At 39.0% G+C, this 12534-nt stretch overlaps 1 protein-coding gene across 1 annotated transcript in view; it reads right to left on the bottom strand.

Moving 5' to 3' along the window:
• The window catches only part of veph1 (ventricular zone expressed PH domain-containing 1), a 178747-nt gene that overhangs the window by 18556 nt on the left and 147657 nt on the right, over window positions 1–12534 (bottom strand). The window contains exon 12 of the mRNA XM_079825943.1: window positions 9571–9688. Coding sequence (XP_079682069.1) covers window positions 9571–9688 — 118 coding nt within the window. The remainder of the gene's footprint in view (window positions 1–9570; window positions 9689–12534) is intronic.

The following is a 12534-nucleotide window of genomic DNA, read 5'->3' on the forward strand; positions in this document are numbered from 1 at the left end:
GGGGTGGACAGGTGTCTTTATGCAGCTAACGTCCTCAAACAGGTGCATCTAATTTAGGATAATTAATGGAGTGGAGGTGGACATTTTAAAGGCAGACAGACAGGTGTTCAAATACGTATTTGCAGCTGTATCATACAAATAAATAGTTAAAAAAAATCATACATTGTGATTTCTGGATTTTTGTTTTTAGATTATGTCTCTCAAAGTGGACATGCACCTACGATGACAATTTCAGACCCCTCCATGATTTCTAAGTGGGAGAACTTGCAAAATAGCAGGGTGTTCAAATACTTATTTTCCTCTCTGTATGTGCTTTATAGGTACTAATAAACAGCCAATATCCTAGTAATATGAATGCTAATAAGCAACTAGTTCATAGTGAGAGTTGGACCCAAAACTAAAGTATTACCCATATTTTTTTTAAACAAAATATTCCATAGGCTAATAAAATACTTAAGCATAATATATTTCAGAGTTTCCAAACAATAAATGTCCACACACACACACACACACACACACACACACACACACACACACACACACACACACACACACACACACACACACACACACAAACAAATGTCTGGTTCGCTATCTTTATGAGGACTCCCCATAGATGTAACGGGGATTTATACTGTACAAACTGTATATTCTACTCCCTTAAGGCCTGTTCACACCGGGACGATTTTCGCACGCGTTTATCGCCGACGTTTAACGCCTCGGGACTAAACAATGGGCGCCAATGTGAGTGTTCACACCGACGCGCAAAACGCCAGGCGTAAAAGCGTCATTTTTAAAAAAACGCCTCGGGTTCGTTTTTTTATTTTGACGCGGCGCGTAAAAAACTGGCCGACCAATGAGATCGGCGCTTTTGTTCACGTGCCTGGAGCTGCTGAAGTGACAGTAAAACACGACTTGGTGGCGCTCGAGCACAAAACGGTCTTGCCGAGCACACATTGATACGACGAAGAAGTAGTAAGTAGACAAAGAAGAAGATGGGCTGCTAATGCTGCTTGCCAGTTAGCAAAAAGTGTGTGAATGGTTTTGTCCATATACATAATATGTCTATGGTTTTGGCAAGCACGTAAATACTGTCTCTCTTCTCCTTCTGTGTGACAAGCGAGTGTCAGAGGCTTTAAGTGCCGCAGCACCATCTTGTGTACCGGGAGCGCATCGACTGAATGTGCACGTTCACTCGGCGCAGCGCCAGTGAAAATCGCTTGGGTGTGAACACTCAAGACGCGCCGAAAAACGGCACGAAAAACGGCACGAAAAACGCTGGCGATAAGCGCGCGCGATATTCGTCCCGGTGTGTACAGGCCTTTACACTAACCCTACCCCTAAACCTACCCATCACAGAAAACTTGCTAAAGACTTATTTCGTGTGATTTATAAGCTTGTTTCCTCATGGGGTCCTCAATTTAGGTCCCCACGGTGACGAGACCCCATGAGTCCGTGTGCATTCAGGTTGAAGTCACCACCAGGATAGAAAAACAAGAACACACACACACAATTTTGGACACGCTTGATTGAATTAATTGTTTTCATGATTTTAAAAATCATTAATTCTTAAAGGTTTATGCTTTAAATGCTTAAATTTAGTTTTGGAGGCAAATACAAATTCTACACATTTTTCTTATGAAAAAAAACAACAACAAAAAAACAACAAAAAAAAGCTTTTGAAATGGACAAGTTAGATAGGACAGTGAGAGAAAAGCAGCCAACAGCCAGGATCTGCAGTGAGAAAGGCAGCATGGTAGTTTTGAAGCTGGATCACTGTGTTCTTTTTTCTTGTTTGAATTTCTCATTAACGTCTGAACTAAACTCCATGCGATGGAATGCTCTCAAACACTATAACGTGCTTCATGAGCTGACGACACACAAGACTTCTGTCAGACCATAACATTGCCAAGGTAGGTGCAGCCTGTCCAAGCTTTGCTTCCCCAAGTCCTTATTTCTGCAAACATTCACCTCGCTCTATTAAAAATCCTTACAGCTCTCTGCTAATGGAAACTGTCCCACATTCCAAATAAGGAGAATGGAGGTAGAATGTGTGCTACAAACACTCGTTTAATGAGCGGCACTTGCTATTGAGGTTTCAATGAGTCTTTTATTCCCACCTTGGCTGCTGGATGGTGGCACATGTAAAAACATTTCCTGTCTCATTAAAGTGTCTCTTCATGGCAAAAAATAGATTTCTGAGGTAAAGTGACGCCATCAATGTTTCATGTACCGTAGTAATCCAATACTCCACCAATTTTAATATCCATATTTAAAGGTGTAAAATATTCAAAGTAGAAAAACAAGATTAACAACCACATTTTTTTTCAGATTTGTTTTGTTTTTTGTACTAGGCAAATAAATACACAAAGCCTACAAATACTGTCTATTGAGCATACAATAAAATAAAATGAAATATGACAAATACTGGTAAATCAGTTCTGTCAAATTACAACTGTCAAATTACAACCATCAAGAAGTTGTAACATTTACCAGTAAATTACCATTTGATGCTATTGTGTGATTTACATCAGAACATTATAATTGGCCCAAAGATTGACATCCCAGTATTTTGAGGCTGATATGTGAATGGTAATGGTAAAAATAAAGAAACCGTTGCTTGTATGAACAGCATTTATGATGTATTTACCCGAAAAGTCAATATGGCAACTTTACAGTAATTTAGCAAGTTTAATGTGCAAAAGCGCCCTCCCATGTCGGGTCAGAGGTCATCCTTCTGCCGGAACTTGACTCTCTTGTGAATGCGTGTACGGCCGTTGCTAGAAGATAGTGATTATAGTTTATAAAGTTTCAAATATGTATATTTTTCTCACAAAAACCCATCACTTTGCTTCAGGAGGCATTTATTGACCAACATATACTCCTAGGATGGCTTGAGGTCGGGTGAGTAAATTATGGGATCATTTTCACTTTTGGGTGAACTATTCCTTTAATGAAGCCTTTTAAACTAAAGATAATTTGGTTGGACCAAATTTATTCAGTTGAATTTATTTTGTTGAATAAACTAATTTTGTTGAATAAACCTATGCCTACTAAAATAATGCTTGCATCAATTCCCAACCTGGGGTCATTTCTCAAAAGCATCATTAGCTAACTATGGTCGCAAGTTCTGTTGTTACAAAAATAGTTCAACGATTCAACGTTTCCCAAAACCACAGATACAATGAATATTATAAAAAAGCATCACAAACTTGTGTGGTTGCACACTTGTGTGGCAGCTCTAGAACTTTGGTTAAAAGCATTTCCTGTTACTATGACATATGGACTTAAATATATCGTGCAATAAGCAAGCTAACATGTATATTCTAAATCTTTTATTCCATTTGAATGTATACAGAAATGCTGTTTTTGAAGAGTTTTTAAAATTCGTAATGACAAGAAGGAACCTGAGATGAATCGAACATCAAACAAAGCAAAACATAGTTAAATAGTAATCGGATGCTATGTTTGTTATAGCAGCATCTCAGAGAAATGTTGTGGAGATGGCAGTTGACTGAATGAACCATTCAGTGCATCCGGAAAATATTGGTACAGCGCTTCACTTTTTCCACATTTTGTTATGTCACACTCACAGCCCTATTCAAAAATGGATTAAATTCATTATTTTTTTCCACAATTCTACAATCAATACCCCATAATGACAACGCAAAAGAAGTTTGTTTGAAATCTTTGCAAATGAATTGAAAATAAAAAAACAAAAAAAATCTTAGTTTTTTACACTAACCCTAGTTAGTGTAAAAAAGACTAAGAAGGGCCTTAGTCAGGGAGGTGACCAAGAACCCGATGGTCACTCTGACAGAGCTTTAGGATTTCTCTGTGAAGAGAGGAGAACCTTCCAGAAGAACAACCATCTCTGCAGCACTCAACCAATCAGGCCTGTATGGTAGAGTGGCCAGACGCACATGACAGCCCGCCAGTGTGAATTGGAGTTTCCGAAAAGGCACCTGAAGGACTCTCAGACCATGAGAAACAAAATTCTCTGGTCTAATGAAACAAAGATTTAACTCTTTGGCCTGAATGGGAAGCATCATGTCTGGAGGAAACCATGCAACACTCATCACCTGGCCAATACCATTCCTACAGTGGTCATGGTGGTGGCAGCATCATGCTGTGGGGATGTTTTTCAACGGCAGGAACTGGGAGACTAGTCGGGATCGAGGGAAATTTGAAATCAGAAATGTACAGAGACATCCTTGATGAAAATCTGCTCCAGAGCGCTCTGGACCTCAGACTGGGGCGAAAGTTCATCTTCCAACAGGACACCGACTCTAAGCACACAGCCAAGATAACAAAGGAGTGGCTACGGGACAACTCTGTGAATGTCCTTGAGTGGCCCAGCCAGAGCCTAGACTTGAACCCGATTGAACATCTCTGGAGAGATCTGAAAATGGCTGTGCACCGACGCTTCCCATCCAACCTGATGGAGCTTGAGAGGTCCTGCAAAGAAGAATGGGAGAAACTGCCAAAAAATAGGTGTGCCTAGCTTGTAGCATCATACTCAAAAAGACTTGAGGCTGTAATTGGTGCCAAAGGTGCTTCAACAAAGTATTGAGCAAAGGCTGTGAATACTTATGAACATGCAATTTTTTCCCCTTTTTAATACATTTGCAAAGATTTCAAACAAACTTTTCACATTGTCATTATGGGGTATTGTTTGTAGAATTGAGGAAAATAAATATGAAATGAATACATTTTGGAATAAGGCTGTAACATAACAAAATGTGGAAGAAGTGAAGTGCTGTGAATACTTTACGGATGCACTATATATAGGAGTAAAGTTGTATACATGTAGTTCATGATTAAAAAACAGCTTTCTGTCATTAAAGAGCACCTATCATGGCATTTAAAATGTTCCAAATATTGTTTTAGAAGTCCCCAACAACAGTTTTGCATGCATGCAATGACAAAAAAGACTTTAGTTTTCTTATAATATGCATTTATTTTTACCTGTTTTGACAGCGATTCTCAAATGATTCCTTTAGTGATTCACTTTTCAAAACCCCGCCTTTACGTGACGCTAATCTGCGGTGATTGGTCCGATGACCCAGTCAGTTGTGATTGGTTTAGTCTGTGCAGATATTTTCGGAAACGGAACGCCCATCAAAGTCTTATAGTGGCAGTAATTTGTTAATATGTGTCAGGAGTTATGAATATGAAAACCGCGTCGGTACTGTTTGATTGTAATATGAGCCTCAGCTGATCTCATTCATAAAAAAAACTCCTCTATTCTCCTCACGAAGACTCGCGACAAATCAACATCCCTCAGGGCTTTTAGTTCAAAAGTGTGCAGATGAGGAGACATATTGATAGATTCTCATATGTCTGTGTCAAATTTCTAAACAGAGGAGTATTTTTTATTCAATACTTCCTCAAAATGGGCAGTTATAGCCTAATCATGAGCGATTGAGTCTCTTATGTGTTGTTTTCAATTCATACTGGCAGCCAGAGGGCGCTCTGTGCACATGTAGTCCATGTATGGTACAGACAGACGAAGAAGAACCATGTGCCATAATAGAAGTCCATAATAAAAGCTTCCTGAGATCGCGAAACATACATTTGACAACTAATAAACACACAATCGCGACGATGTATGGTTTGTCTTCAAGCCACTTAGTCTTCAAATGCTCATCCTTGGGCAGATGAAAGAAGTTTGCTTTTGAGTGGCACTTCAGAACACAGCGTCTCGTCGCCATGATGTTTTCTAGTTTTCACTGGCGTCTTGGAGCGCAATAAGTGGGCGTATCGTATTCAAATAACTTGACAAGTTGACGTCATCTAGTCAGAGAAAAAGCTTCGGTCTTCTAACGATTCTTAAAAATGACTCCGAGTCGACTCTTACTTTTGAAAGAAAATAACTATTTATACGGTGCACTGTCATATTTCAAGCTATCACAGGATGTTTTTGTTCACTTAGATCTATGTTACACACTACATGAAAGGTAAATTTCAAAATTCCATGATAGGTGCTCTTTAATTGTGATCTTGAATTGAATAATTAGAATTTATCCAAGAATTAATCCAATTACATTTTCATATAGTATTACTCCACCACCTGCGCGTGACATTAATAATTACAGTCATATAATTTTGAACCAATGTTATTTAAACGATGGTGCAACCATGTTACTCCAGATTCAGGAAATATTCCTGACTAGCTAATTTCTCCAACAATGCTACATTGGTTAAGCAGTGAGTTACGTCATTGAACGGGAACACACCCCTATCTGGATACTGATTATGACAAACAAAAATTATCCAAATGGATAATTTGGATAAACTTGATTGTAAACTTTCATTTTACAAAACTTGAATTGATTGCATGCAATAAAATTACAGTGTGAAAGAAAGTTCAAGAATTGTGTTGCATTAGCTAATTTGAATGAAATAATTTGCATGTACTTTCATGAAATAATTTGCATTTTACTTTCTTTTTTAGCGTTTCAAATGCCTATAAATGATCTCAGATGAACTAGACATGTTCCGTGTGCAACAATTTACAATATGTTTCATTGTTTTTGGTAAAACGTTCAGGCCAGAGGCACAAACCTTCTCTGTTGTATCTAATTGGTTCTTGTGGAAAAATCCTACCAAAAAAGCACATTTGCACATCTGGAGAGGATTTAAAACAAAGCTACAACAATTCTGGATGGACTTGAATGGGATCAGAAGCCTCTTTGTCTGAACATCCTAATGCTGGACTGATGTAAATGTATCTCAGCTACAGAAACGCGAGGAACCACCTTTTCCTCTAGTTTTTCTTTCTTTCTTCTCTTCACAGAAAGCAGATTTCAGCAATCATCACAGAAGTCTAAAGCTGTATAAGACATCTGGAGTCCTGATGTGCTTTCGCAAAATCATGTAGTCACTAATCATTAACCTCTCAGAAGGATCAACTGTAGCTCTCTTAAAATGATGCTTTTTATTCACTGATAATCTTGCCCTCAAGTTAGCTGTTAACAGCTGCGACCGGATCATTGAGTCAGCTAGTTGAACTCAAGAACCAGCCTAATTTGTGAATGAAGACCAGTTTTGTGAGCCACATCAACTAATTAATTGAAAAAACTCACAAGAATTATCTTATGCGTTTGGTTATGTACAACCGAATTACACCAAATTCACAAAAAGTAATGAAATCTATGCTAGTTTTTATATTTGTAATAGTTTTCTGCAACACTTATAACCTTGGTATATCAGGGCTCCAGACTGCAACCTTTTTTCAACCGCACTAGTGCCACCACCACAATGCCCAAATGACAACAGCTGCAATTTCTGTTGCATATGAAAAACATCAAATGGCAAATAGACCGAAAGCGTAACGAAACCGTGCTTCTGGTTTGGGCTGCAAAGCAAGGTATCAGATCGGATCATTATTATACGCCACAGTGTAAGCTCAGAACAGATTTACCCCAAACTGTTCCCACAAAGTTGGGAGCATGAAATTGTCCAATGTCTTGGTATGCTGAAGTATTAAAAGTTCCTTTCACTGGAACTAAGGGGCCAAGCCAACCCCTGAAAAGCAACCCCACACCATAATCCCACCTCCACCAAACTTTACACTTGATACAATGCAGTCATGCGAGTACCGTTCTCCTGGCAACCGCTAAACCCAGACTTGTCCATTGAATTGCCAGACAGAGAAGTATGATTGGTCACTCCAGAGAACACGAGTCCAGCTGCTCCGCCATGGAAACCCATTCCATGAAGCTCTCTACGCACTGTAGGTCTGTAGCAATTGACTCTGCAGAAAGTTGGTGACATCTGTGCACTGTGCGCCTCAGCATGCACTGACCCTGCTCTGTGATTTTACGTGGCCTACCACTGCTGTTCCCAATTGCTTCCACTTTTGTTATAATACCACTAACAATTGACCGTGGAATATTAAGTAGTGAGGAAATTTCATAAACGTACTTATTGCACAGATGGCAACCTATCACGGTACCATGCTTGAATTCACTGAGCTCCTGAGAGCTACCCATTTTTTCACAAATGTTTGTAGAAGCGTCTGCCTAGGTGCTTGATTTTATACACCTGTGGCCATGGAAGTGATTGTAACACCTGAATTAAATGATTTGGAGGGATGTCCCAATACTTTTGGCAATATAGTGTATGTTTGTATACTAATGTTGCACAATATACCGATACTAGAAAAGTATCGTGATTCCCCTCATGTTAAAAACGGTATGATATGACATTAGTACAAGTACTTTAACAAGGACAGCACTCTAATAAGAGCAGAATTTCTTAATGTGCGTCAATGTGTGACAGCAGGAGTCAGGACGTGTGCAGAGCTCTGCTTCCACTGTTACTAAACAATGGAAGCAGAACAGTCAAATATATACGTACAGCGCATGACAAAGAAAGCAACAGAAACATGCATGCATGAGAAAATAAAGCGCAGAATTAAATTAAATATCTATGTTGTAATTATAAAATTACATTTAAGAAATATTAAATTACTTGTATCATGAAATAAGATTTTGGTCATCCCAACCTGTTCAGAATAGTGAAAGGTTAGTGTTAACATGATTGATAATAACGTGATTGTTACGCCCCATTAAGCCTTGCGTCAAAAGTGGTAGCATCTTCTGGTTCGAAATAAACAAGCGGGACATTATGCATTTCCATCGTAGTTTATGGACGCGTTTCCGTATCGGATAGAAAATGTATCCGACTCAAACGAGCGCATATGTTTTTATGCACATTTTTACAATTCATGCGCATCTTGGCATTTCCATTCAGTGTTTTTTTAATGCGGTATCCAAAAATGTGCATAAACATAGGTGGATGGAAACAAGTTGACAACAGTTGACAGTCATTCAAGCTATCCAAATTTGCTAACGATGTGGGAACACAACCTCAACAAACTTTCAAAAGGGTGAAACAACAGTACCTTTACCCTCCGCAGTTGTTGGTTGGGAAGATGACGTGAAGAAGTGGCCTCGTATCACGTAAGTATGATTTTTATCTACTTTCTAGATTCAGTAGCCTGTGATGGTAAGGCGATGAGCAATTTGAAAAGCTCAGAGGTGTATCAGTATCTGTCAGAAACGATCTAAAAGCGGACATTGAGCTGAGCCGGAGCCTACACTTATCCCATCACAAGGCATGGGTGCTAGCATCAGTGACAGGCGAAGTAGAGACAGCGGGTTGTTCATGTATTGCAGGGCCTCCAGAATGGGACACCCTGTGGTCTCGTGGACTTAACGGATACGCGCACGCATTGGCCATTGTAAGCCCAAAAGACCGAAAGTGCACATGAAGTGTGCCATTTGGGACAGGGCCTATCTAGCACAAAAAATACCATTGGTATACTTCCCACGCCTCACCGGAAGTTGTACACATGTCTTTTTTACAGTAGCGCGCCCCAGAAAAAGGTGGATAAAACAATGAATAGTTTAGTTTGTCATTATCAATTACTTTTACTGTTTGCCGTGGTATCGAATCAGTATCACTATCGAGATATTTTAGTCTGGTATCGTATCAAAGTCATAATTTTGGTATCATGACAACACTATTGTATACAGCCAAAAAGAAGCAAATTGTATTTACCTGTGGCTTTTTCTGGGTTACTGCACATGAAACAGAGCCAGCCACCCTCCTCTTCACTGTAGCTGAACAGGTCAAAGAAACGAACCTCCTCCAGATACATCTGCAAACTGTCCACATCCTGAAAGTGAATACAGAGAGAGAGAGGGAATGATGAAATTTAGCAGATGAAGCTATTCAAAAGCACTGAAGATGACACAAAAGAAAGAGTTCTTAGCTACCTACTCATACAACCGATCTGCTCCAAAACCTAGCCAGCGCAATTAAACTGAAAACTAGACTAATTAGCTCTTAGAAATAGCTATTTATAGTAACAATTGCAGGTTACAAAGCCTTCTAAAATATCTAATTTTGGCCAAATACTAAGACAGCAACACCTGCCTTTTTGCAAGAATTCTAGAATGCATTTCAACAATGTTGATGGAAAAAATTATCCAAGATGGTGAAATGTTGAGTCTAAAGAAATGCTGTTTATAATATTCTCGTGTACTATTTCACCCAATAGTTGTGTGTCCTATCTGCTCGTTAAGACTCACGGTTTCCCGTAGTATATAACCCATGAGTTTATAAAAGCTTGCTTTAAATGTGTTTATTTAGCTCATAAACGGCTGTTGAGATAGTATTCTCGCTTGAAAATAGAGGAGGCCTGGACCCGGAAGCAGTATTCCTTAAGTCACGACTTAACAAACGAATATATTACTTAGCTATCACATTTTTAGCTTAACAACATGCTAATGCCAAACTATTGTAAAGAACTACAACCAAGTCGCATTTCCTGAGCACATTTTCTATGGAATAGCACCGATATTGTTGAAATGTGTCCTGAGACATCAACCCTCTCTCTGTTATAACTTCAGATTCTATAAACGGCAAAAATGAAAAGAAAAAACAGCTGGACACAATTATTTTGCTAATCAAAAGAATGTGAGGTGATCTCTGCCTGTCAGTCTCTGAGTGTACGGTTTTGCTGAGACAACTTTAGATTTAGACATTTTGGTGAAAAGCAAAATGGCTAACATTGTTGACAGAAGAGCTTCCTTGTGAATGTAAACAGTGGACAGCGATGCAGCTTGCTAAGTTTTGGAACAGGGCTAACATGTACACTACATTGATTTAAATGTGAAGATTTACATTGTGCAGTGTTTCTTGACACCAGGGAAGCAGTAAACTACAAGCTAGCTCTGAGAGAGTCGTGAGAACTTGTGGTTAGCCGCTACTGGCTACCAGTTCTCAAGATTAATAGAGGACGTTTAAGAGTCTTTTGAAGAATCTTCGCATTGATCCAGTTATCCTAGAATTTGTCACTAAAGTCTTTATGGAAAGCCGCCAAAGCCAGCTAACCACAACAGTAATGCGTAATGACAATATGGGATTAACTTTACGTATTAGAGAGTCAACAGCACAGCTAGACACCAATGAACAACGAGAGCTGACATCTACATGTGCTTATTGGCTAGAATGTCCAATGGATGTGAGGGTGTGTGGCCTTTAGAAAGAGGAATCTGCCAAAATGAAGACAACCAATGATATTAGAAATGTATTTGTTTTTACAGATATCAAAGCCAGTGAAGTGAATATTATACTGAGCTGAGGTATTCTGGAAAAGGACGATCACAAACATCACACACAAGAGTTGGGAGAAAAACAAGGATTTTTCGGAAGTCCTTTCCAAGAAATTACAATCACTGTTTTGTGCATTGGCTCCACCTTTAAAGGGTTAGTTCACCCATAAATGAAAATTCTGTCATCAATTACTCACCCTTATGTCGTTCCAAGCCCTTTCAATCATATTCGAAACACAAATTAAGATATTTTTAATGAAACCTGAGAGATTTCTGTCTCTCCATTGAAAGTCCATTCCACCAAACTTTGATGCGTCAAAATATTTATAAAGACAACATAAAAATAATAAATATGAGTAAAGCGGTTTAATCCATCTTCTGAAGAGACAGTTTGTTCTTGTGCATCAAGCAAGAACAGTTTGATGTATGTGAGCTGATCAATGTTCACAGGGTTCCTACACAATTTTAATTTCAAAATTCCATACTTTTCCAGACTCAAATTTCCAGACTTCCCTACAGATTTTTCCGACCATATTTAACTTGTTCTGATAAATTGTTTTAAAATTCAACTGCTAACAAGTATGCTACATTCTAAAGATTTAGTATTGGCGTTTTTGCCTTTTATTAGGATAGGAAAGTAGCTAGACAGGAAGTAAGGTGGGAGAGAGAGGGGGGCGGGATTGGGAAAAGTCCATGAGGCAGGACTCGAATTCGGGTCTCCCGAAGCACAACAGCACTACATGGCGACGCACTTACCCACAATGCCATCGGTGCCGACAAGTCTGTTACACTCCTCATCTCACTACAGTGGTTCTACAATAACTTAATAAAGCGACGAGAATAATTTTTGTGCGCAAAAAAAACGAAATAGCGACTTATATAGTGACGACCGATTTCAAAACACGGCATCATGAAGCTTCGAAGCGTTATGAATCAGTGAGTCGATTCAGCGGTTTGAATCGCCAAATTCACGTGATTTCAGCAGTTTGGCGGTTTGACACGCGATCCGAATCATGATTCGACTCGTTGATACATAACGCTTCGAAGCTTCATGATGCATTGTTTTGAAATCGGTCATCACTATAGAAGTCGTTATTTAGGTTTTTTTGCGCACAAAAACTATTCTCGTCACTCCATAAAGTTATTGTAGAATCACTGTAGTGAGATGGACTTTGTAACAATGTCTTTAGTACCTTTTATGGGTCTTGAGACTGAACCGTGCATTGTGCCAATGGAGGCCTTTCTGAGCCATCAGATTTCAACTAAAATATCTTCATTTGTGTTCCGAAGACGAACGGAGGTCTTACGGGTGTCGAACGACATGAGGGTAAGTAATTAATGACAGAATTTTCATTGTTGGGTGAACTAACCCTTTAAGTTAATTAAAGGATAACGTTAGACTGAC

Source organism: Gobio gobio (assembly GCF_949357685.1).
Source record: "Gobio gobio genome assembly, chromosome: 9".
NCBI classification, from domain to species: Eukaryota; Metazoa; Chordata; class Actinopteri; order Cypriniformes; family Gobionidae; genus Gobio; species Gobio gobio.